Consider the following 27,999-nt stretch of genomic DNA (forward strand, 5'->3'; position numbering starts at 1 on the left):
ATCCACCACCAAAATCCGCCTTTTTAGAGGTTTTAAAAAAGGTGTATCATGTGTACATTAAAAAAAGTATTACTTATACAGCTTTTCTCTACAGCGAAAGGGCATTAGCCTGAAAGGTGAAAACATATCTTCTCTGGATTGTGGAAATAACTATAAGGAAATATGAAACCCTAAGCTCGACCTGTCAATGCATTGCTTTCATGTTAGACTAAAAATTGTACGAGTTACCAAAATTCGTTTTCATCAGAATGCGATTATTTACAAAAACCATAAGAAACATGGAGGAAAGCCGCAAAGTTTTGGATTAAAGAAATACATTTATTTTCATTTTCACCGTTAAAATGTCACAGAAATCAATCGAGGACACTATCACAGATGTCGTGAGAGATATTTTGGTAACATGCTAATACACAATAACATGCCATGATGTTTTATGTTGTAAACTTCCTGAAGTTTCTTCAATTCTTGGTACCTTTGTTATCTTGCTTGATGTTTGGGGTTTGTTTGTCTTTTAAAGACAAAGGTAAACATCACAGGCGAGGAAAATTAAATATGGGGAGGGGGATGGAAACCTCCAGCTCTCAAAAATGAGTTCTAAAAGAATGCTTACCTTGATAATGTGTCTTTTAGGGCGAAGCAAAAAGTATTGGCATCTATAGAATCTATATCCATAACAGGGACAAAAAAATATCCCGCAGTTAGCACTAAACGTGTGAGGACAGCATCCTTCTAACTCTGTCCTCAATAGATCTATTCATTGAATGCGGGAAACAGAATGCAATTGATGTAAATAGTGCAGTGCATTGTGACGTCATATTCAGCGTCAGTGTTTAGCAAATTCACCAACATAGGAGATGTGGTACAATCACGTCAATTGAGAAGTGACATATTTGATTTAGAAAATAAGATTTACATGCTTTTACGGATTTTATGTAACGTCTCAGAACGACGTGAACTAGGGTACACAAGATTCAATATGGAGAAATACATGTCCACATGCTCGTATTTGAATCTACGCCATTTGGACAAAAAAAAATTTGAAGTTCCATAGGCGTGGTTTAATTTTTCATTAGTTTTCTATATTTTCCTTCTAAACATGTATATATGTGTTACCTATAGGGAGAGCTCCGCTCTCACGGCCCTTCGAGCCATGAGAGGACTTAACCCTCTATAATTCAGACTTTAGAGTATCTTTTCAAAATAATATTTTGAAGTAAATTTTTATGATAAAAACTAAAAAAGCTCTATTCTCAAAGATACTTGCATTAATTTTTTAATAGTTCTGAAATAATTCTATAAATCACTTATTGTAGTATATGATCATTGGACCGAGCGAAGCATGAAATGGTCATTGGTGCGGCGTGCCAAATGATAGTTATTGGCATAATAATTAAGTATGGTAAATATTGGAAGTAGAAATAACCATTCAACTGAAAATATTCATTGTCAATAAGATTCGCCTTGCACTAACCACCCAGTAACATCCAAATAATGAAATATTAAAGGCAGAATATCTGAGGAGTACTACATGATCTGCCTATTTAACGCGGGAATATAATGAATTGTGACGTCACATTTAGCTTCATGTTTTGTCTTTCACAGCAAACAATTATAGAAAACAACGTGCAATTTGTCCCATTTGTAATTTAAAGACAACTGAAAATGAAAAAAAGAATTAACAGACAAATTCTAATTGGTTTAAAAGTAAGCATTTATATATCCTATTATTTTCTTATTTAAAGAAGCTCATGAACTCATTCATCTATTTAGTCATATCTCGTATTACTGTTTTTCTATTTAATGATTTGCTAAACACTGCTATAAAGATAATGTACTATTCATTTTGAACAAATTGAGTATATAAATTACAAATTGCATGGCAGAGTTTTGTATTTTAGGCAATCAAAATTAAAACTGTTGAAGCAACTAATGAATTTAAAAATATGGCGGCACCCATATGGATCACGAAAATTTCAGTGAATGTATGTAGAGATGATCTCTTTTTCTTTTGCTGATTTTACTTTTTTTCTCCTTTTACATACGTGTTACCTTTAAAGCCTTGCTTCGCAGATGGGCCTTTGGATTGTCGGAGCTTTGCTCGCCAATGCTCGGTATTGCAATTTTACTTCCTCAAAAGTGGATCAGCCTCTGACATGTTGTATACATTGTCAGTGATAACAATAGCAAAACCTACATTTATCTTGATCCTGAGAATTAATATGTTGTCAGAGTGAGCGCAGCTACATGTATATTAACAGAATGAATTTCTACATGTTTGACCCCCCCCCCCTTTTTTTTTTTTGGTTGGTATGGTAGAGTCTGGCTGAGATTTTGACACCCCCCCCCCCCCCCCCCCCACCTCTCTGTCCTGTGATGAATTGATCTTCTGTAGTGACTAGTCACTTCAGTGTAATATCATGTACTAGTCCTACATGTAACAATTGTGTGATTTATGAAGTGGAACATTGCTAACATCTTTGTTTTACTACATGTATATCCTATTGTTGTAGCGAGGAGAGGCTGTAGAAGAAGCGCTTTGTTCAGTAATTTTACATTCAGAGGAATCTGCACAATGGAAAAAAGATCATTGCTTCAACAGCCTCAAAACTGCTCTGGCCAGTGTACCCCAGGTAACATATTTGTTCTCTGATTTACGTAACATCCCAAGTAACCTATTCGTTCTATGATTTATGTAACATCCCAAATAAACTATTTGCTCTATGATTTGCGTAACTTTCTAGGTAACCTATTTGTTCTATGATTTACGTAACTTTCTAGGTAACCTATTTGCTCTATGATTTACGTAACTCTCTAGGTAACCTATTTGTTCTAGGATTTACGTAACTTTCTAGGTAACCTATTTGTTCTAGGATTTACGTAACTTTCTAGTTAACCTATTTGTTCTAGGATTTTTACGTAACTTTCTCTGTAACCTATTTGTTCTAGGATTTACGTAACTTTCTCTGTAACCTATTTGTTCTAGGATTTACGTAACTTTCTAGTTAACCTATTTGTTCTAGGATTTTTACGTAACTTTCTAGTTAACCTATTTGTTCTAGGATTTACGTAACTTTCTAGGTAACCTATTTGTTCTAGGATTTACGTAACTTTCTCTGTAACCTATTTGTTCTAGGATTTACGTAACTTTCTCTGTAACCTATTTGTTCTAGGATTTTTACGTAACATCCCAGACACTCTAGTCAGTATCTTAATGTTTAAAAAAATCAAACTCAGCCGGAAATATACAGACTTTGAGACTAGAAACAAAGCAAATATACAAAGTAAACCACCTGTGTTCAGTATATACCAGGATTCAAATTGTAATTGACATTCAAACAAGAGCGCTAATTTATAGTTACATCAAGATAAGAAATTCTCTATTTATCCATTATCATACAATGAAGAAGCACTAAATCATGGTTACGCCAAACAGTGCATCAGCTCGGACTGTTTCAAAGTTTACATTTGCTAAAATAAGAACATATGTAGTAAATAGTCCTGAGTCCTGTTAAAATGAAAGAAAATATGATGAACAAAAATTTAAGATAAGTTCAGGTGAGCTTGAATAAAGTAAAGATTTCAAAAGGTAGTTTTAGAATAATGTCAGCAAAATAAAGTATCCATACACATGTATCCCATGATTCATTTTTCAGGAGAGCCTGGACATCGCGCTAAAGTGTTATATTGCACAGATTTACAGCGTGAAGAACGCCAGCCGAGTAGACCTCCTGCTGGATCTGTTAGAGGCTTTGGTGGAGAACAGCATAGTCCCTGCTAAGTAGGTCATCCTCCAAGTTAACTAGGTCAACCTTCATTTACATGTAAAACATTCAGTTTATTCAAAAATTTACTTTTATATAGTTTTGGTCTTATTGTTGTATTGTACCATCTTGTGTTTTATCATTGGAATTTTTTCATTTGTATATGAGATGTTACAGTACCCATGTTCCGTTCTGACAATTAAATGAATCTTCATGGTAGACGCCTCCTGAATTCTCTCTATTTCCGTTCTGACAATTAAAGGAATCTTTATGGCAGATGCCTCCTGACTTCTCTCTATTTCCGTTCTGACAATTAAATGAATCTTCATGGCAGACGCCTCCTGACTTCTCTCTATTTCCGTTCTGACAATTAAATGAATCTTCATGGCAGACGCCTCCTGACTTCTCTCTATTTCCGTTCTGACAATTAAATGAATCTTCATGGCAGACGCCTCCTGACTTCTCTCTATTACCATTCTGACAATTAAATGAATCTTCATGGCAGACGCCTCCTGACTTCTCTCTATTTCCGTTCTGACAATTAAATGAATCTTCATGGCAGACGCCTCCGGACTTCTCTCTATTTCAGTTCTGACAATTAAATGAATCTTCATGGCAGACGCCTCCTGACTTCTCTCTATTTCCGTTCTGACAATTAAATGAATCTTTATGGCAGACGCCTCCTGACTTCTCTCTATTTCCGTTCTGACAATTAAATGAATCTTCATGGCAGACGCCTCCGGACTTCTCTCTATTTCCGTTCTGACAATTAAATGAATCTTCATGGCAGACGCCTCCTGACTTCTCTCTATTTCCGTTCTGACAATTAAATGAATCTTTATGGCAGACGCCTCCGGACTTCCCTCTATTTCCGTTCTGACAATTAAATGAATCTTCATGGCAGACGCCTCCGGACTTCTCTCTATTTCCGTTCTGACAATTAAATGAATCTTTATGGCAGACGCCTCCTGACTTCTCTCTATTTCCGTTCTGACAATTAAATGAATCTTCATGGCAGACGCCTCCTGACTTCTCTCTATTTCCGTTCTGACAATTAAATGAATCTTCATGGCAGACGCCTCCTGACTTCTCTCTATTTCCGTTCTGACAATTAAATGAATCTTCATGGCAGACGCCTCCTGACTTCTCTCTATTTCCGTTCTGACAATTAAATGAATCTTTATGGCAGATGCCTCCCGACTTCTCTCTATTTCCATTCTGACAATTAAATGAATCTTCATGGCAGATGCCTCCTGACTTCTCTCTATTTCCATAATCTTTATGGCAGACGCCTCCTGACTTCTCTCTATTTCCGTTCTGACAATTAAATGAATCTTTATGGCAGACGCCTCCGGACTTCTCTCTATTTCCGTTCTGACAATTAAATGAAACTTTATGGCAGACGCCTCCTGACTTCTCTCTATTTGCATGACAACCTGTAAAACATATAGTACGGAAGGAAAAGAATTGATTGTTTGGATAATTGACTGTTTTAGGCCAATATGTGATGCCTTATTGAGCCATGAACTCCTCCAGTACAAGGCTAGTCTGATGTGGACCAAGACGTTTCAGCTGATGAGGAAAATAATAGGGGGCGTGGACTACAAGGTTAGAAAACATGTGGAGCAGCTAAAACAAAGCAATATAAAGTTACTGATCTAAGACTGATATTATAGAAAATGATTCACTGGATTTCAAGGTCAGAATCAATAATTGCAGAGTCTATAAAGTATTGATTTAATGTGTGTGGAGTTTATATAATTCAAGAACTTAGTATGTACAGTGTATGTATGTACCGGTGGTCTATAGATTAGTGATTTAGTGAGTGTGTGTGTAGATTATTGATTTAGTGAGTGTATGTGTGTGTAGATTATTGATTTAGTGTATATATATAGATTATTGATTTAGTGTATGTATGTGTAGGTTATTGATTTAGTGTATGTATAGATTATTGATTTAGTGAGTGTATGTGTGTGTAGATTATTGATTTAGTGTATGTATAGATTATTGATTTAGTGTATGTATGTATAGATTATTGATTTAGTGTATGTATAGATTATTGATTTAGTGTATGTATGTATAGATTATTGATTTAGTGTATGTATAGATTATTGATTTAGTGTATGTGTGTATAGATTATTGATTTAGTGTATGTGTGTATAGATTATTGATTTAGTGTATGTGTGTATAGATTATTGATTTAGTGTATGTATAGATTATTGATTTAGTGTGTGTATAAATTATTGATTTAGTGTATGTATGTATAGATTATTGATTTAGTGTATGTGTGTATAGATTATTGATTTAGTGTATGTGTGTATAGATTATTGATTTAGTGTATATATAGATTATTGATTTAGTGTGTGTATAGATTATTGATTTAGTGTATGTGTGTATAGATTATTGATTTAGTGTATGTATGTATAGATTATTGATTTAGTGTATGTATATATAGATTATTGATTTAGTGTATGTATAGATTATTGATTTAGTGTATGTATAGATTATTGATTTAGTGTATGTATAGATTATTGATTTAGTGAGTGTATGTGTGTGTAGATTATTGATTTAGTGTATGTATAGATTATTGATTTAGTGTATGTGTGTATAGATTATTGATTTAGTGTATGTATGTATAGATTATTGATTTAGTGTATGTGTGTGTAGATTATTGATATAGTGTATGTATAGATTATTGATATAGTGTATGTATAGATTATTGATTTAGTGTATGTGTGTATAGATTATTGATTTAGTGTATGTGTGTATAGATTATTGATTTAGTGTATGTATAGATTATTGATTTAGTGTATGTGTGTATAGATTATTGATTTAGTGTATGTGTGTATAGATTATTGATTTAGAGTATGTATAGATTATTGATTTAGTGTATGTGTGTATAGATTATTGATTTAGTGTATGTATGTAAAGATTATTGATTTAGTGTATGTGTGTATAGATTATTGATTTAGTGTATGTGTGTATAGATTATTGATTTAGTGTAGGTGTGTATAGATTATTGATTTAGTGTGTGTGTGTATAGATTATTGATTTAGTGTATGTATAGATTATTGATTTAGTGTATGTGTGTATAGATTATTGATTTAGTGTATGTGTGTATAGATTATTGATTTAGTGTATGTGTGTATAGATTATTGATTTAGAGTATGTATGTAAAGATTATTGATTTAGTGTATGTGTGTATAGATTATTGATTTAGTGTAGGTGTGTATAGATTATTGATTTAGTGTATGTATGTATAGATTATTGATTTAGTGTATGTGTGTATAGATTATTGATTTAGTGTATGTGTGTATAGATTATTGATTTAGTGTATGTGTGTATAGATTATTGATTTAGTGTATGTATAGATTATTGATTTAGTGAGTATGTGTGTGTAGATTATTGATTTAGTGTATGTGTGTGTAGATTATTGATATAGTGTATGTATAGATTATTGATATAGTGTGTGTATAGATTATTGATTTAGTGTATGTGTGTATAGATTATTGATTTAGTGTATGTATAGATTATTGATTTAGTGTATGTGTGTATAGATTAATGATTTAGTGTATGTGTGTATAGATTATTGATTTAGTGTATGTGTGTATAGATTATTGATTTAGTGTATGTATATATAGATTATTGATTTAATGTATGTATAGATTATTGATTTAGTGTATGTATAGATTATTGATTTAGTGAGTGTATGTGTGTGTAGATTATTGATTTAGTGTATGTATAGATTATTGATTTAGTGTATGTGTGTATAGATTATTGATTTAGTGTATGTATGTATAGATTATTGATTTAGTGTATGTGTGTGTAGATTATTGATATAGTGTATGTATAGATTATTGATATAGTGTATGTATAGATTATTGATTTAGTGTATGTGTGTATAGATTATTGATTTAGTGTATGTGTGTATAGATTATTGATTTAGTGTATGTATAGATTATTGATTTAGTGTATGTGTGTATAGATTATTGATTTAGTGTATGTGTGTATAGATTATTGATTTAATGTATGTGTGTATAGATTATTGATTTAGAGTATGTATGTAAAGATTATTGATTTAGTGTATGTGTGTATAGATTATTGATTTAGTGTATGTATGTATAGATTATTGATTTAGTGTATGTATAGATTATTGATTTAGTGTATGTATGTATAGATTATTGATTTAGTGTATGTGTGTATAGATTATTGATTTAGTGTATGTGTGTATAGATTATTGATTTAGTGTATGTGTGTATAGATTATTGATTTAGTGTATGTGTGTATAGATTATTGATTTAGTGAGTATGTGTGTGTAGATTATTGATTTAGTGTATGTGTGTGTAGATTATTGATTTAGTGTATGTATAGATTATTGATATAGTGTATGTATAGATTATTGATATAGTGTATGTATAGATTATTGATTTAGTGTATGTGTGTATAGATTATTGATTTAGTGTATGTATAGATTATTGATTTAGTGTATGTGTGTATAGATTATTGATTTAGTGTATGTATAGATTATTGATTTAGTGTATGTATAGATTATTGATTTAGTGTATGTATAGATTATTGATTTAGTGTATGTATGTATAGATTATTGATTTAGTGTGTGTATATATTATTGATTTAGTGTATGTGTGTATAGATTATTAATTTAGTGTATGTATGTATAGATTATTGATTTAGTGTATGTGTGTGTAGATTATTGATTTAGTGTATATCTGCAGGTTATTGGTATTTACTGATTGTAGGGATGTAGAGATTTGCTTCGTGGCATTTTGGAAAAATGTCAAGGTATTAAGGAGGATGAGAATGTGTCGGTCATGCCAGACATTGACACAGCAGTTAATGTAAGTATTTTTTTTGTATCTATTTGAACATTTTACTTGTATCCATTACAACAGTTAATGTTATCTGGACACATGTATACACTAATGCTGCTGCTGTGGAAGATTGGGGGAAATTGTTTTCTGTCTGTCAGTTCAAAATTAAACTTCATATAGAGATGGCAAAGGTCAAGGTCAAAGCTTTATGCCAGATAACGGTAAAAATGATATACATCAAGGTCAAAGGTCAAATTTTTTGCAAAAATGATTTTGTTCTTGTCAGTGATGTTGATTCAGAAACACATCAATATCCAGTCTAATCTGAAAGGAACGGGTTTCTGATCTGTTATATATGTGCAACAAGTGAGAGGCCTCATTCTGGTTTGCATGTGTCTAATTCCTTAATTGTGTGTACTTAGAATGCCTTCTTTTGTTGTGCATCAGTTAGTGGCCCACATCCTGGATCGGAATGTCTGTCTGTTACCAGCATACCTAGCAGTGAATGAAATCAATAAAGTCTGCCCTGAGGACAAAAAGTGGCCACACTGGGTGAGTCATGGGATTACTATCCTGTTTTTATATTTACATTTAACAATGTTCTGCCATTAATATTAAAACACATGCTATGTCAATGTATGCATAGAAGATGGAGTGTATAGAGTAATGTCAATTTGTATACTGTTCCATTTCTGTTCTGACTGATTGACTTACTCCCTTACAGAAGATGGGGTCCATCTTGGCTGACTTTGTGCACAGCTTTCGTCCCGCCGCTCAGATGGTCACAGTTTCTGGTAAGAACAGCAAACCATTCATAGGTATACGGAGTGGTCAGTAGTGGTCAAGACATGCCCCAAGAAATTGTGAATAGCTGTAGTCCTCCAGACTCCTTCTCTTCACCTATTAGTAATTTGTTCTTATACAACTTATTTTACTTTTTTATTGTTATTTGAATAGCGTTTAGAGCAATATGGATTTTACGCTTTACAAAATAAATTTATTATTTTTATTATTATTAATAATAATGGTGCAAATACAGTGTAACAAAAGTGTATGTCTCTCAGTACGACCAACATAGAGCAGTTGATATTATAACAGTGGGTAGACTTGTATGATGGCAGATGGTGTGTGGGTGTTACCTTTACTTGATTGACTTGTATGATGGCTGATGGTGTGTGGGTGTTACCTTTACTTGATTGACTTGTATGATGGCTGATGGTGTGTGGGTGTTGCCTTTACTTGATTGACTTGTATGATGACTGATGGTGTGTGGGTGTTGCCTTTACTTGATTGACTTGTATGATGGCTGATGGTGGGTGGGTGTTGCCTTTACTTGATTGACTTGTATGATGGTGTGTGGGTGTTACCTTTACTTGATTGACTTGTATGATGGTGTGTGGGTGTTACCTTTACTTGATTGACTTGTATGATAGCTGATGGTGTTACCTTTTACATGATTGTTGAATATTCATTATTTTGTGTATGTTCACAGGGCGTTCCCATCTTCTGCCAGTGGTGGGCCATTCGAATGCCATCTCCACCAGCAACGTGTGGCGACTCAGCTCCAACTGTCTCAAGTTTCCCCTCAATGGGCCCCTTCCTTATGACAAGGTCAGGGAACAGTAGTTTTACTTTGGAATACCATGGAGATAAAATTTTAAATTCTAATTGATACAGTAAACTGTCAAGAATAATTCCTTGTATATGATTAAGATTTATTAAGTTCATTATTGATATACACATATGGGTAAATGTAGGCAGGTTTTTCTTACACAAACAGGAACTGTCGGAGCCCCAGACAGGGTTGTTACGATACGTTCTAGAACAGCCGTACTCACGGGACATGGTCTGTAACATGCTTGGCCTCAATAAACAGGTATGTTCATTCGGTGACAGATTGTGGGAGGAGCACAGAAATAGGAAGTTGTCATACTACAGATAGGTTGGATATTTTTGTGACATACATGTAGATGGGTTAGGTTGCAGTAGTTTATCTTGTTTATGTAGTTATGGTTGTGTAGACATAGGTGTATGTGTATACTTGCCTTTACTGTCAGTGGCCAGACAGACACAGCCAGAAAAAGAATTTCTACATCATAGGGGGTTTCCACAATGTTAATCATAAATACATGAAATATATCAATCAATGGAACCCTTTAGGAGAGTTGAAGGGTTTTTTGATTTCATCATTTTATTTTATTGAATTTTTACATATTAATGCAGATCTAGCTGTAGGTCAGAATGCAAGAATATATATTGATACAAGGAGAAATAGTAGATGTCACATGAATGTTAGTAAAACCAGTACATATTTATTACTGCTTGACTTTGAATTCTCATTCAGACAGGTACCATGTAAAGGAAGATCTTTTGTAGGTGAAGCAGAGATGTGAAGTCTTGGAGGAGCAGCTGGTTGATCTGGTTGTCATGGCAATGGAAAGGTCGGAGAAAGATGATGCTACCAATGATGAATGTTTGAGTCAGTTGCTATGGCAACATTTATCCAGCCAGGTCATCTATTTTGTGCTGTTCCAGTTTGCCAGTTTTCCTCATATGGTTATGTCTCTGTATGAGAAGGTAAGGAGATTGTGAGAGACTCAGGTTCAGGTCCTAATTTTTTATTATTTGATCAAACAACAATGTAAATTAATTATTAATTCATGAAATGCACCATTAAAAAGATTTTTGAAGGATTTTCATTTTTAGGTGTTTCTCCATTTAATTTAAAGTAAAGATTTGTGAATAATGCAAAAATGCAAGATGGTTTCATAGGAAAACTTTGCGATAGATATGGGTTTTTAGCAATTTTAAAATATTTATGAATAGTTTTACAAAATTCGATAGCAATTTGTTTTAAATGTCCTGTGTCCTTAGTCTGACGGATGTCTGTGGAAACTTTTGCATTTGGTTAGACAGATCATATAAAGCTAGGATTCATAACTTGTCAGTGAATGTGTAAGTAGATCACACCCAAATTAGACAGATCATATAAAGCTAGGATTCATAACTTGTCAGTGAATGTGTAAGTAGATCACACCCAAATTAGACAGATCATATAAAGCTAGGATTCATAACTTGTCAGTGAATGTGTAAGTAGATCACACCCAAAAGTACATCATATCTTGAACACAGTGAGGCATCTAATTGTTATACTTGTCACATGATGCGCTTGTAGGGCATGCTGCAGGCCAGAAGTAAATATAGGTTATGGTGACCTTGTTACTTCATATTCAAATGATGTCAATCTTGTGGTAGTCAAAGCCATATGAATAACTTGTATTCCCACAATGCTAAGTGAACCAATGAAAAGCCATGGTATTACTCCAAGTATACTGACAACAGAAAATAAAATGTAAATATATGTGTTGAATGATTATTTTTAGAAATTCACTTAAACAATAAAATGCATTCAGTTGTTTTTATCAGTTGATGAAGGTAGCAAGCATTGCAGAAAAAATTCATAACCTGTGTTAGCAGGTTATGCAAATTTTTCTACAGTGATTGCTACCTTTATCACTCGATAAAATAACAAAGATAGACATTGGAACAGCCAATACACCCTTTGACTTTGACGACACTCCATATTTGGTAATGATTATGTGGACAGGTGGTACTTTTAAAAAATTGGATCAAACTATTTTGTAACAAACATGTATTCATTGTCTATGATGAAAGCCATGTCAATTTCAAAAGAAATATAAGAGAAAAGATTCAGCGACTGTAGATACGCTGGTATGAAGGCCACAAGCAGACAAATTTTCATAACTTGGTAATGCATGTTATTTGTTTATCTGCTTGCCGCATAAAATTCAAATCAGTGATATTTTCAGAGGATAATGATAGAATAATTATTCAGTTGTTAAATGATTAAGCATCATAAGATGTGTTTTAATATGGCGGAAGTCTAAATTTCACGATCACAGTCCATGCAAGTCTAAAATACAAAGTGATTCTGGTTGTTGTTATCTTTAGCTGAAGGGACGGAATCTGAACAAAGGTCGGGATCACTTGATGTGGGTGTTACTACAGTTCATATCAGGCAGCATTCAGAAAAATCCAGTAAGTCACATAGTGTTCAGTTCACATCCCAAGATTTCCAGCACTCTAAGAAACCTCTTTTCTGAAATTCACAGCATTTTAAGGAATTATTACAACATGTATTGTGCCTTAAGCAGCATTTTATCATTTTCACTTCAGCAAGAATTCATTAAGAAAAAAATCCTGTATATATATCTAAGCCCAATTATGATATTCAGTAACAATATAGAACAAGATGTGTTCTTAATATTTATTAAAATCAATTTTGGGAGACATTTCAATTTCACAGGAAGCCACAATTTGCTATAACTATTATTTGATGGAATTATAACCCTGGTTTTTTGGACAACAGTTAAAAGAGTTTCTGCCTGTGATGAAGCTGTATGATCTGTTGTACCCGGACAAGGGGACCATCACAATGCCGGACGTGATGAAGGCTCAGTCCACACATGGAGTGGCAGCCACATGCATCTGGATCCATCTCAACAAGAAAGCCCAGACAGACACTATCAAACTGCCCCGCCCCATTCCTCACGCTCTACAGGAACACTGCGAGTAAGTAATGTAACAATCATAGTGCCCCGCCCCATTCCTCTCGCTCTACAGGAACACTGCGATTAGTAATGTATCAATCAAACTGCCCTGCCCCATTCCCCACGCTCTACAGAAACACTGCGAGTAAGTAATGTAACAATCATAGTGCCCCGCCCCATTCCTCTCACTCTACAGGAACACTGCGATTAGTAATGTAACAATCAAACTGCCCCACCCCATTCCTCACGCTCTACAGGAACACTGTGATACGTAAAGAAACAGTCATAGTGCCCCGCCCCATTCCTTACACCTTACGGGAACAATATGTTCATGCATTATTATCATAAAAGTGCCCTACCCCTTCCTCACGCCCTACTAGAAGACCAGGTAATAATACACAGGTAACAGATAATGAACTGGATAACAGATAATGTTCTAATTCAAGACTGTTTAATGAAGAAAGAGATTTAAAAAATAATTTTCCTCTTTATCTGAATATAGACATTTATATGATCTTCTACATTTGCTTTTGCTTCAGGTTTTTGAAACAGAGTTTGAGCAATAAGAACCTGTCACTGACGGATTATAAGATTGCCCTCCTGTGTAATGCTTGTGAGTAATGGATTATAAGATTGCCCTCCTGTGTAATGCTTGTGAGTAATGGATTATAAGATTGCCCTCCTGTGTAATGCTTGTGAGTAATGGATTATAAGATTGCCCTCCTGTGTAATGCTTGTGAGTAATGGATTATAAGATAGCCCTCCTGTGTAATGCTTATGAGTAATGGATTATAAGATAGTCCTCCTGTGTAATGCTTGTGAGTAATGGATTATAAGATAGCCCTCCTGTGTAATGCTTGTCAGTAATGTATTATAAGATAGCCCTCCTGTGTAATGCTTATGAGTAATGGATTATAAGATAGTCCTCCTGTGTAATGCTTGTGAGTAATGGATTATAAGATAGCCCTCCTGTGTAATGCTTATGAGTAATCATGAAATGCACTTAAAGGACTCGAAGGAGATATTTTGTTCTCGTTCATTGTGGAATGATGTGGGGCATTTTCTTTATTACAGACAGCACAAACAATGATTACTTTAACTTACCCATGGGTAAACTGGTGGAGAGTATCTATGGTGACAATAAACACACGACCCTGTTGCCTGGCAACATTGTGGCCTCTGCCCCGACCCAGCCCCTGGCTATGAGTCTATTGGATTCCCTGACAGTTCATGCCAAAATGAGGTTTGTCATTACGTATTCAATGCCTTTGTAGGAAATCTTGACAAAGCTGTAGAATGTTGTTTACATTTTTTTTTTGGTTAAGCAATATAGTGATATATGATAGCCTTACAATTTGTAGTCGTTACGCTATGGTTTAAAAATGATATCCAGGAAAACTGAGTCACTGTAACATTTACAGCAATGCGATGTGAATCTGTGAAAGGGTAGACATCACCTCCCTGTAGTCATTTTAAAAACTTTTTGAAAACTCCAAAATGCGAACAGATATTGAAAACAGATGGTGTTTCATGTATTTTCCTTGAGATTTTCTTTGTATGACATCTTTATGGGATTTTTTTTAATATAAATTTTGTTTTTGATTTTTGTATGTGATTTTTGAATTTTGTTTCTTTATGATTTTTGTATGTGATTTTTGAATTTTGTTTCTTTATGATTTTTGTATCTGATTTTTGAATTTTTGTTTGTGACTTTTTAGCTTGATTCACAGTATAGTCCATCGTGTGATTAAGCAGGCCAAGTCGAAGGCGACGATAGCACAATCACCTGCTCTGATAGAGACTTACAGCAGACTACTGGTGTACATGGAGATAGAATCTCTGGGGATCAAAGGATTCATAAGTAAGTAACACACAAGTATGTACCAGGGAATCAGAAGTAGTATTGTATACATGTGTCACACTGTATGTAATGTGTAGTGTTGTATACATGTGTCACACACACTGTATGTAATATGTAGTATTGTATACATGTGTTATACTGTATGTAATGTGTAGTATTGTATACATGTGTCACACACACACACTGTATGTAATGTGTAGTATTGTATACATGTGTTATAGATACTGTTTGTAATGTGTAGTGTATATATAGAAATGAAATGTATATTGATGTAGCTAAAAATCAGCATGACTTAATGAATTTTTATCAATAGGTCAGTTACTGCCCACTGTGTTTACTCATAATGCCTGGGGGATTCTGCACACTCTCCTGGAAATGTTCAGCTACCGTCTTCATCACACACAACCACATTACCGGATACAGCTTCTGAGCCATTTACATCACCTCAGTCAGTCAGCTCAAACCAACCAGAACCAACTACAGCTGTGGTAAGTCAACCAAAACCAGCTATAGCTGTGGTAAGTCAACCAGAACCAGCTACGTCATAAGTCAACCAGAACCAGCTATACATGTAGCTGTCGTAAGTCAACCTGAACTAGCTATAAAATGGTAAATAAATCAGAACCCGTTATAGCATTTTTAAGTCAACCAGAAGCAACTACAGTTGTTGTCAATCTGTTAAAACAGTGTTAACTCAACCAGAACAAGAACAGCAATGGAAAGTCAACCAGAACCAACTAAAACAGCAATAACTCAAAACAAGCTGTAGATGTACTGAGTCACTAAACACCAAGTATACATTATCCAGAACAAGATGTAGATGTACTGAGTCACTAAACACTAAGTGTACATTATATAGAACAAGCTGTAGATGTACGGAGTCACTAAACACTAAGTGTACATTATCCAGAACAAGCTGTAGATGTACGGAGTCACTAAACACTAAGTGTACATTATATAGAACAAACTGTAGATGTACGGAGTCACTAAACACTAAGTGTACATTATCCAGAACAAGATGTAGATGTACGGAGTCACTAAACACTAAATGTACATTATATAGAACAAGATGTAGATGTACTGACTCACTAAACACTAAATGTACATTATATAGAACAAGCTGTAGATGTACGGAGTCACTAAACACTAAGTGTACATTATATAGAACAAGCTGTAGATGTACTGAGTCACTAAACACCAAGTATACATTATCCAGAACAAGATGTAGATGTACTGAGTCACTAAACACTAAATGTACATTATATAGAACAAGCTGTAGATGTACTGAGTCACTAAACACTAAATGTACATTATATAGAACAAGCTGTAGATGTACTGAATCACTAAACACTAAATATACATTATATAGAACAAGCTGTAGATGTACTGAGTCACTAAACACTAAGTGTACATTATCCAGAACAAGATGTAGATGTACTGAGTCACTAAACACCAAATATACATTATATAGAACAAACTGTAGATGTACTGAGTCACTAAACACTAAGTGTACATTATCCAGAACAAACTGTAGATGTACTGAGTCACTAAACACTAAGTATACATTATCCAGAACAAGATGTAGATGTAATGAATCACTAAACACTAAATGTACATTATATAGAACAAGCTGTAGATGTACTGAGTCACTAAACACTAAATATACATTATATAGAACAAGCTGTAGATGTACGGAGTCACTAAACACTAAGTATACATTATCCAGAACAAGATGTAGATTTACTGAATCACTAAACACTAAATGTACATTATATAGAACAAGCTGTAGATGTACTGAATCACTAAACACTAAATATACATTATATAGAACAAGCTGTAGATGTACGGAGTCATTAAACACTAAGTATACATTATCCAGAACAAGATGTAGATTTACTGAATCACTAAACACTAAATGTACATTATATAGAACAAGCTGTAGATGTACTGAGTCACTAAACACTAAATGTACATTATATAGAACAAGCTGTAGATGTACGGAGTCACTAAACACTAAGTGTACATTATATAGAACAAGCTGTAGATGTACTGAGTCACTAAACACTAAGTATACATTATATAGAACAAGCTGTAGATGTACGGAGTCACTAAACACTAAGTATACATTATATAGAACAAGCTGTAGATGTACGGAGTCACTAAACACTAAATGTACATTATATAGAACAAGCTGTAGATGTACTGAGTCACTAAACACTAAGTGTACATTATATAGAACAAGCTGTAGATGTACTGAGTCACTAAACACTAAGTGTACATTATCCAGAACAAGCTGTAGATGTACGGAGTCACTAAACACTAAGTGTACATTATCCAGAACAAGCTGTAGATAGGAGTCAGGTGCACCTCTATTAAATCACCCAGAGTCGGATACAATGATAAATTCATGTTTGTTTTGAAGGTGAATTAGGGAATGGAATTGCAAGTACTGTATATTTTGGGTCCAGTTGCACAAAAATTAGTGAAGTTTAACTGACATTTAACTTTAAGTTAATGCCATATAAATGTTCAAGTTAATGACGTCAAGTTAACAGTCAGTTAAAGTTAAGTAACTTTTGTGCAACTGGGTGCTGGTGTCTGCTCATGTATTAGCATAATTAGAAGTAGATATAGATAGAACCCTATTTATTATGATGGAGTGAATTTGATTGTTGACAGCATGGAGAGCACAGCCCTGAGGTTGATTACTGGACTAGGAAGCTTTGAGGTACAGCCACAGCTATCCAGGATATTTAATGAGCCAGGACGTCCAGGGTTCTTGTCTAACGAGTCCGAAGAACTCAACAGGGCACTTATTCTCACGGTGGCCAGAGCCATGCATGTTACAGGTAAAAATTACATAGTCATAAAAATTCTGAATTTTTAATTTTTTTTATTACTTTTACACCTCGTCTGCTACAGTGTATGTATGTGCCACAGTGAATCCTGTCTTTAACTGGGAGACCACACGTTTGACAGAATGTTGTATTGAACTGTGTAAAAATATCTTTTAAAAAGAGAATTTGAAGAGAAAATTATCAGTTGTGTCGGAATTCACGAGAAACAATATATAGGTGTCGGAATTCACAGAGAAATAAAATGTAGTTGTCGGAATTCACAGAAAAACAATATATAGGTGTCGGAATTCACAGAGAAACAATATATAGGTGTCGGAATTCACAGAAAAACAATATATAGGTGTCGGAATTCACAGAAAAACAATATATAGGTGTCGGAATTCACAGAAAAACAATATATAGGTGTCAGAATTCACGAGAAACAATATATAGGTGTCAGAATTCACAGAGAAACAATATATAGGTGTCAGAATTCACAGAAAAACAATATATAGGTGTCGGAATTCACAGAGAAATAATACTTGTATATAGGTGTTGAACTGTTCTAATTTTACTAGTACATGCATGTAGACCACTATATTTTATTTGTTTATTTATTTGATTTCACCAAACATGTTGACATACAATTACATAAAGCACAGTATTACAGACAAGAAATGCATAATCAGACATATAAGTTTACAAAAGTTATAACAATTACACGACATTGTATACCACTATTATAATGTGTTGTTTTTCATTTTCTCATGTCTGTGACTTTTAGGTGTAGACAGTTTTTCATCCACCTGGCTGAGGGAGATTCTGAATCAAATCATGACTAACACCCCCCACAACTGGTCCCCAAACACCCTGGCCAATTTCCCCACAAGTCTGGCCGAGTTCTTCCACGCCCAGCCTCAGCATCGAGACGACAAAAACACACTGAAACGAAATGTGGACGCAGAGTACAAAAAGTGGAAAAGTAAGCTATCGTTTTCTTACTCGTACACCAGTACTTACATCAGTACTTACATTAACTCAGTGGAATAGGAGGGTCAGGCGACAGTCTCTTCATCAAATCTGTCCATCATTGATACAATTTCTTCTCCAGAATCACTCGGTCATTTTGACCAAAGAAAGGATCATTGTATGCGTATGAGAATAATGATTTTAATAAAAACAGAGCTGCTTTGGTACATCTTGTAATCCCTGGTCTTTTTTTTAAAGATTTTCATCTGATTATTTTGTGGTGATTTGTGACACTGAAGATGGACATCTTCTGTCGCATAAAAACTGTTCAAACATATGATATATATTATGTACAATAACAACTGCGTCTTTTTACAGCCATGGCCAATGAGAATGACATCATTGCTCATTTCTCTATGCAGGGATCTTCTACTGTTTTTCTGTGGTATGTTTATCTCATAGGTGTTTTAATCATAGGTGTTTTAATCATAGATACTCTAATCATAGGTGTTTTAATCATAGATACTCTAATCATAGGTGTTTTAATCATAGGTGTTTTAATCATAGGTACTCTAATCATAGGTGTTTTAATGAACATGAAATATCAGGTTTTGTAACTGATACGTGCGATTTATTTTGAGAAATATCAGTTTTTGTACCTAATACGTCCATTTTATTTTGAGAAAAATCAGATCTTATAACTAATACGGGCATTTTATTTTGAGAAATATCAGATTTTGTTACTATTATGTGGGTTTTATTTTGCAGCATTATATGGAAGACCTTGTTGGAGGAAAATCGAGTGCCATCAATTGCGTATAAGTAAGGTTACTAAATTATGTAACTAACCATCAATTGTGTATTAATAAGATTGCTAAATTATATAACTAACCATTAATTGTGTATTAGTAAGATTACTAAATTATGTAACTAACCATCAATTGTGTATTAGTAAGATTACTAAATTATGTTACTAACCATCAAAAATGTCTAAAGTTAGAATACTTTGAGTTCTGTCCTCACACGTTAGGTGCCACCTTCAGGATATAATTTGTCCTGTTATGGATCTACACACTAATTCCAATACTTTTTGCTTCGCCCTCAAACACGGTCATGCCGTAAAGCATAATATAGTGATTCACAACTATAAGATGATGTGAATACTATTATTATCAGTGATTCACAACTATAAGATGATGTGAATACTATTATCAGTGATTCACAACTATAAGATGATGTGAATACTTTTATTATCAGTGATTCACAACTATAAGATGATGTGAATACTATTATTATCAGTGATTCACAACTATAAGATGATGTGAATACTATTATCAGTGATTCACAACTATAAGATGATGTGAATACTATTATTATCAGTGATTCACAACTATAAGATGATGTGAATACTATTATTATCAATGATTCACAACTATAAGATGATGTGAATACTATTATTATCAGTGATTCACAACTATAAGATGATGTGAATACTATTATTATCAGTGATTCACAATTATAAGATGATGTGAATACTATTATTATCAGTGATTCACAACTATAAGATGATGTGAATACTATTAATATCAGTGATTCACAACTATAAGATGATGTGAATACTATTATTATCAGTGATTCACAACTATAAGATGATGTGAATACTTTTATCAGTGATTCACAACTATAAGATGATGTGAATACTATTATTATCAGTGATTCACAACTATAAGATGATGTGAATACTATTATCAGTGATTCACAACTATAAGATGATGTGAATACTATTATTATCAGTGATTCACAACTATAAGATGATGTGAATACTATTATTATCAATGATTCACAACTATAGGATGATGTGAATACTATTATTATCAGTGATTCACAACTATAAGATGATGTGAATACTTTTATTATCAGTGATTCACAACTATAAGATGATGTGAATACTATTATTATCAATGATTCACAACTATAAGATGATGTGAATACTTTCTCAAATATGGCTTTAAGAGCTTCGCTCGCTCCAATGATTACACAATTGAGTCACGTGATTTGCTCTTCATCAGCTGAAATATGATAGGGACTACCCATAATGCCTCTAGAAAAATGTCGCCGTCACTGCGATATACTTCATTGACAACCCTGTAGATAAAACAAATAAATAGTTTGGAAAGTACCGCAAATGATTTTCAATTCCAGACAAGCTTTTCCATTCCTTCGTACGTTTTGTTGTGGATAATTGCTTGGTTTGAAAGAAAAATAATCGCAGCTAATGATGACGTCACAATGCACTGTTTACATCAACCGCGTTATATTTCCCGCGTTAAATGAATATTGCCTAAAGTGTTATGAGTCTTCGCTCGTCTCAACGGTCACACCGTAAACATATTAATTTTATTATCAGTGATTCACAAAATTAAGTAGTCACAGATTGGGTTACAGTAGTTGTTTACTGGGTGTGTCATGTTATTGCTGTTCATAAATACTCATCATTAAAAACAAAGTACATTGATGCTCTGTAAGTAGATGTCTTTCTAGTCCAGTCAATGAAAATGCTAATAGGAATCATTTCATCCTTCCACTAGATGGACAGAATTTGTTCAACTTTTGTTTTGTATGATGAAATGGAGACTTGATTTCAACTTTTGACCTTCAGGGTTTTGGATCGCCTGGGCCCCCGAGCAGTTTCAGCTCACCTCAGAACATTTGCAGATTATATCGTTTCGGAACTCAATCTGAATTCTGCTGGAGGACAACATTTTCACAAAGTAAGCCTGGAAAATGAAAATCTCAACACTTTAATCTGATCCTCTACTGTATCTATGTAAATTGAATTTACTTGTAATACTTAACAGATAAAGATGTTGTTATGATGAAGAAAAAACACAACCAAATAAAGAAAGCAAATTAGGAAAATGTTAAGTTGAAGAAAATTAGTGAAAAGCTTGAAAGATGCCCATAAATTTAATTATATTTCTAATCCATTCTGTGATGGTTTATGAAGGCCATTGATTCCCTGAATGAGATGGTTTGGCGATACAACATTGTCACCATAGATCGCCTGATTCTATGCCTGGTAAGCAGTTTGGATTTTTCATATGTAAACTGAATTTGATTGCTGTTTATTTACTGTACACAGGGGAAATTTCTATCTTGTTTAATTTTGCCAACTGGGCAAATATAAATTCATTCATTACTTTAAAGTAGCAAAAAAAAAACCAAAACATTGGACCAATTTAAAACTGAGAGAAATCATTTTCCAATGCACCGAGGCAAAAATAGCATGGATGAAAAGTCCCCGGTATACAGTGAAATCTACAATATGTAAATACATGTACAAATGTAAGTGAATTTTTTAAATGAAATGTTTTAATAAAGCATGCTTTACTGTGACACTGCTTAAATTCTATTGATAAATATATGCAGAATATGTGTTCAGCAGCTGTGTCAAGTATTTCCTTTCTGAACGTCTTAATAAGAGTCCATGTATTTCTGTTGGAATCAGGCTTTGAGGAATGTCGATGAAGACGCTCGTCTGTGTTATCTCCTGATTCACATGTTGCTGCTGAAACCGCAGGACTTCAAATCCAGAGTTCAGGAGTTTGTGAAGGAGGTTTGTATCATGGGAACTGATTCTCTAAATGCTGCAGGGCTGCATAGAGGTGTATTTACGCTGAATCGTGAACTTAAAGATCTTATTGTTTCTTTCATTGTTTATTTTACAGAATTCTCCTGAACATTGGCTCCAAAGCAACTGGCATGACAAGCACATGGCTTTCCACAGAGTCAGTCTATTTCTAGACATATAAATCTAATGTCATTTGTTACACAGATTTTCATTGGTTTTAAAAAAAAAGATAATCATTTTTTGGAGAGAGAAAAAATGATTTGTACAAGAAAACATTGCGATGTAATGATATTGCAAGATGTTCAGATTTAAAATTCAATAAACATGACTTACAAAAGTAATATTTGGGAAACTTTAGGGTAGAAAAAGAATTAAAAGGAACAAACAAATTATATATATATATATTCATATATACATGTAAATGATGTTACAGAGTTATTTTATGATTCTTTATTTTATTTCTTCTTTATCTAACCAGAAATACCCAGAAAAGTTTTACTTTGAGGGAATCCAGGATTTAAGCAGTCCCATTCAACACCAATATCTTCCCGTTTATTTTGGAAATGTTTGCCTGCGATTTTTACCAGTAAGTTCAATTTGAGTGTGTGTGATAGAGTTGACTAAAAGTGCTAACTGCCCTGCTAAGAACATTGCAACTCTATATTTGTTATGGTGAGGGCAGTGAGCAATGCTTTGGGAATGTTTGCCAGCGATTTTTACCAGTGTGTTTTGGGAGTGCTTGTCTGCCATTTTTATTAGCAAGTTTGTTTTGGGGAATTAGCATATATTTGAATTGTAAGTTTATATTGGGAGTTTGCCTAGATTTTTCCAGAAAGAATATTTGGGGACTTGGCTTACAATTTCTTACTGGGAAATTTCCTGATCACTGCTTCAATGTTAAATCATGGTTATGCCTGGAGTAAACATTTCATCTCTTATTTATCGAAAAACATCTGGATGCTCCAAACTTAACACAGAATTAAACAGGATGTTACTGATTGTAAATTCTAACACAGGTACTGGACATACTGCTCCACAGAATCCTAGAACAGCCTTCACTAACAACCAGTAACCTCAACCTGTTTGAGAAAATTCTGGAGAGTTTAGGTGTCCTCTACAAATTTCATGGTGAGCAGCAAATACAGCTAAGTTGAACATATACACTGCATGTCAAAATATACACTGCATGTCAAATGTATCCTGCATGTCAAAATATACACTGCATGTCAAAATATATACTGCATGTCAAAATATATACTGCATGTCAAATGTATATGTCATGTCAAAATATATACTGCATGTCAAATGTACAAGTTATGTCAAAATATATACTGCATGTCAAATGGTCATGTCAAAATATATACTGCATGTCAAATATACATGGTATGTCAAAATATACACTGCATGTCAATTGACATTGCATGTCAAAAGTATGCTGCATGTCAAATATACGCTGCATTTCATATGTACAATGCATTTTAATAAATATAAACTGCACATCATGTGTGTACTGCATGTCACATGTATACTGCGTGTCGTACGCGATGTGTCAAATGTTGGTAAAGTTTTTTGGTACATTGCATGTCAGTGTACGTTGTCAATAATGAAAAGAAGAATTTGTGGAATTAATAATTCTAATGAAAAAAAAAAATAAAACATGAAAAGGAAAATCTATTTTGATGTTATATTACCTCGATATAATGGTAACATTTGTTAACTAATCTTTTGATTGACAAAGACAAAACATAAATATTTCCATGCAATAAAAATCCTATCCCAGCTATCAAACACCTGTGTCTTCCCCTGTTTCATCCTAAACACTGGTCAGTATCGTGTTATGTTTCACTATCATTTGTATTTTAGATCACCCCATTACCTACCTGTACAACACACTACACTACTATCACAAGATCTTGGTCCAGAGAGCTGCATACAAACGAAGACTGGTCACCACCATATGGAGTAAGAAGATTGTCTTACATTCCTTTTTTTTTTTCAGTGACATTTTCACGTTTTTGTACTTTTCTATGAGCTATGTGATTCTTTGTGGTAGGTGAGCGCTGCCATATTGTATAATAGGTTATTTACGCATGAGGAAAATTTACACTAATAATGCAGTCATGTAATAAGCGCTTAAATTTCCCCCATGCATATAGTTATGAATATTCATGATATATATTATATTAAATTACAACAAATTTTTCCCCCATGCGTAATGTTAGACATGGAAAAATGCACACATAACCCCCAGTATAAAAAAAACACTAATACAGTACTTGATTGTAAAAAAGATATTTTAAAACCATGAAAGTGCTAGTAAATCAAAATTGAAAACATCGACTCTCACAGCTCACTTCTAACATGTGCTAACATGATTTCATCATTACTCGTTGAATATATATTTTTGTTGTTTCATGAATGTAACAGACTATGAAATCTGTGATCAATGAAGTATAGCATTTACTCAGAATAACAGGACAACTTTCCATGAATTACCACATCAACAAATCCATAATTTTTGACAATTCCACAAAATTTGATGCCCTCAAATATTGACGAGGCTGCAGACACTATCTGTTTGTAGACAACAGGATGTTTGTGTACAGCATTAACTGTACAATTGTATTGTGGTCTCTGTAATTTTATGAGCATTAAATTCCAACAGTTTTGCTTGTACATAAATCTTTGGACAACAGCTCTTTATTCTTTGACAGTCAATGTCAATCAAAGTTCTGGTGAATAGGTTAGATATGGACAGTATATTATAAGTTCCTGTTCCAGATGCCCACCAGGAGATTAGACCCAACACTTGGTTTCTAACAGAAGACTACCAGAGATTCTCACACGAGGAGAGTCTGGAGTGGACGCCAGATCTGGATTACTATGTCCGGATCATAGGCAGGCTAGTGGACAGTATCCTTCATTTAGATTAATAAGAATCGAATGGTAGATTGTAAAGCTGTAACTAAGTGCTGCCATTTTTTTTAAATTTGTAAAATTAATGACACAGCATCAAACTCAGAAGCAGAACTAGCTCTTCTTTACATGAAAAAATGATCCTTGACCTTTCCCAGCTATTGGTGGAAAGAGCCCCTTCCCGAACTGTGACTGGAGATTTAATGAGTTTCCGGGACCAGCAGCACATGCTCTATATGTGACCTGTGTGGAGCTGATGTCACTTCCTGTTCCAGGCAATGTGGTGGGGAATGCCTTACTGGATGTAGTGATGAAGAGTTCCACTCTGTTACAGAGAGACAAAGTCACATCATGGATGAATGCTGTAGGACTAGTACTTACAGCTCTTCCTGTAAGTGTCATTTTGATCAAAAGGTCAAGGTCATGTCATAGATCTACATGACCCGTCTGTAAGTGTCAGTTTTATGATAAAGGTCATGGATGAATGCTGAAGGACTGCTTGTCATGGCTTTCCCAGTAAGTTTTATAATTCTCCTATTTAAATTCAAGGCCATGTCCTTGATGAGCATGGCTGCAATAGCTGATTAATGATTAGCACAAAGATGTGTCCATCTTAGAACTAGGTAAGTCATATGTACCAGTTTTGAAATATTCAAACTACTACACCAATATACTTGTACAGTTACTTCCCTTGTCTCTCCATATAGTGTAACATTTGTGTAACTAACTGTATCATTTCAGGAGACCTACTGGATTTCCCTGAACAATAAGATAGGGGAGACAATCTGTAGCTCCCCTCTGACCATACAGGGGGGATGTCAGCCATTCCAAGTGTTCAACTTCACCACCAGTCAGACAGTGTTCGCAGAGCAACACATGACCTACTTACTGGCTCTGTCACATGCTGTGTGGCATCACTCGGGAATCGGGCAGCTATCTCAGCTCAATATGTGAGTATCTTCAATCTCACTGTCTTCAGTTCAAAGTGCTAAAATTAGTGATCTTAATGCAGTCTTCTTTTCGTGTGGAAGGTATTTTAAAACATCTTCTTAGTCCTATCTCATGGTCAATGTTGACGATGGATGCATTGCAGTGTATGAGTTTTAAAAATATTACGATCTTTGGTCAAGATGTAAGCACATGGGTGTAAATAAATAAGTGGTATGTGCAGTTTGTCTCTGTTAAACATGTGTGTTAACATCTCTGTTAAACATGTTAAAGTCTCGGTTAAAAAGTCTCTGTTAAACATGTGTTAAAATCTCTGTTAAAAAGTCTCTTATAAACATGTGTTAAAGTCTCCCTTAAACATGTGTTAAAGTCCGAGTTGAATATGTGTTAAAGTCTCAGTTAAACACCCGAGTTTCAGTTTGTTTCATATACATGTACAGGCAGAATATCTCATTTCTCTCTCAGAAATATTTCATCTCTATGCACTTTGCGGAGGAACACTTTGAATGGTAGATTTTGAACTGTTTTGGTGATTGTTTTTAGATTTCTGAGGGATCACCTGAAGCCTGTGGTGAAGACCGAGGAGCAGTTCCTGTATGTCTGTCACCTGGTGGGTCCATTTTTACAGCGACTCCACTCGGAGAGAACGAGGAGTCTTATGGAGGTCAGTGGCGATTATTAAGATCAAACAAGTTATAAAACAAAACTAGACAAATGTTTAATTTACCGATATCTTTATTGCTGTTACACATTTTGCTCGATTCCTTTTTGACAGTTGGTTGTGGAGCTGTATGAAATTCTGGTCAATGTGGATAAGTCATGTGATCACCTGCGATACCTTGACCCAATTACAGATTTTTTGTATCCTTTTTTCGATGCACAATATTGATATAATTGAGTTTTCCAACACTATTCTATATAACTACAGTGTATGATAAAAATGTACAACTCTAAAAAAAAAAATTATCAAGTTAAACAAGTTTAACCTTGACCTATATTTAGATACCACATTAAGTACATGTTTGTTGGGGACAGTGTTAAGCATGAAATTGAGAAGATCAGCCGAAATTTCCGACAGATGCTGTCTTTGAGACTGAGGTTCATCTCCCACATCAATCTGGAGGAGGCCATGACACCACTGGCTCCACCCATGTCGACCTGACATCTCTCACTCTACCAAAGTCAACGTGATGGACGCAAAACTCTCTGACTTTTTTAAAAAGTCACAAAAATGAAGGCTGTAGGGTGCAATGTGCAAATCAGGACAAAGCTCGAGATACATGTACATTTGTACACAAAAAGCTGTATTTCATATTCAGACACAAGGTTTTAACAAGGCACTAGATGCAATTTGCAGAGACCAACATTACCTAAACAGATTTTGTCTTGTCAGTGATAGCCGAGTTTGACCTGGATGTTCATGTACCATAATGAACCAAGACCCCCCCCCCCCCCCCCCCCCCCCCCCTGTGAAGGACGTGAACACGGAGGAAGAGGTTACTGATACACTGTACTGTTGATTTGATATATTGAACAAACTCATACAATAAGCTGGATGTAAATTATGTGTATTCTACGTTTGTGTATGTATGGGGCTTTTACTGTATACTATATGGTCTGAAATAAAGTGGATTATTGGTATTTTGTACCGAAAAATACAGGAACATTTGTGGACT

At 34.3% G+C, this 27,999-nt stretch overlaps 1 protein-coding gene across 2 annotated transcripts; it reads left to right on the forward strand.

Moving 5' to 3' along the window:
• Nucleotides 1–240: 240 nt before the first annotated feature.
• LOC125671253 (mediator of RNA polymerase II transcription subunit 23-like) lies at nucleotides 241–27,989 on the forward strand. Of its 2 annotated transcripts, XM_048906813.2 has the most exons (33): nucleotides 242–395; nucleotides 2,511–2,630; nucleotides 3,654–3,778; nucleotides 5,258–5,369; nucleotides 8,519–8,617; nucleotides 9,038–9,142; nucleotides 9,315–9,384; nucleotides 10,083–10,201; nucleotides 10,371–10,466; nucleotides 10,967–11,167; nucleotides 12,563–12,649; nucleotides 12,981–13,183; nucleotides 13,701–13,774; nucleotides 14,236–14,404; nucleotides 14,880–15,022; nucleotides 15,336–15,510; nucleotides 17,702–17,871; nucleotides 18,644–18,841; nucleotides 19,207–19,273; nucleotides 19,597–19,650; nucleotides 21,488–21,599; nucleotides 21,836–21,907; nucleotides 22,337–22,444; nucleotides 22,557–22,616; nucleotides 22,938–23,045; nucleotides 23,476–23,587; nucleotides 24,323–24,421; nucleotides 25,241–25,372; nucleotides 25,534–25,766; nucleotides 26,117–26,325; nucleotides 26,867–26,987; nucleotides 27,099–27,184; nucleotides 27,326–27,989. In XM_048906813.2, exons 1-33 carry the CDS (start codon nucleotides 342–344, stop codon nucleotides 27,483–27,485), a joined length of 4,053 nt encoding a protein of 1,350 aa, XP_048762770.1. In that variant the 5' UTR covers nucleotides 242–341; the 3' UTR covers nucleotides 27,486–27,989. The 2 variants fall into 2 exon arrangements, with proteins under 2 accessions (XP_048762772.1, XP_048762770.1); XM_048906815.2 differs by lacking the exons at nucleotides 26,867–26,987; nucleotides 27,099–27,184; nucleotides 27,326–27,989 and adding an exon at nucleotides 25,925–25,998 and having other exon boundaries at nucleotides 241–395; nucleotides 26,117–26,255.
• Nucleotides 27,990–27,999: the final 10 nt, after the last annotated feature.

Source organism: Ostrea edulis, chromosome 4, assembly GCF_947568905.1.
Source record: "Ostrea edulis chromosome 4, xbOstEdul1.1, whole genome shotgun sequence".
NCBI classification, from domain to species: Eukaryota; Metazoa; Mollusca; class Bivalvia; order Ostreida; family Ostreidae; genus Ostrea; species Ostrea edulis.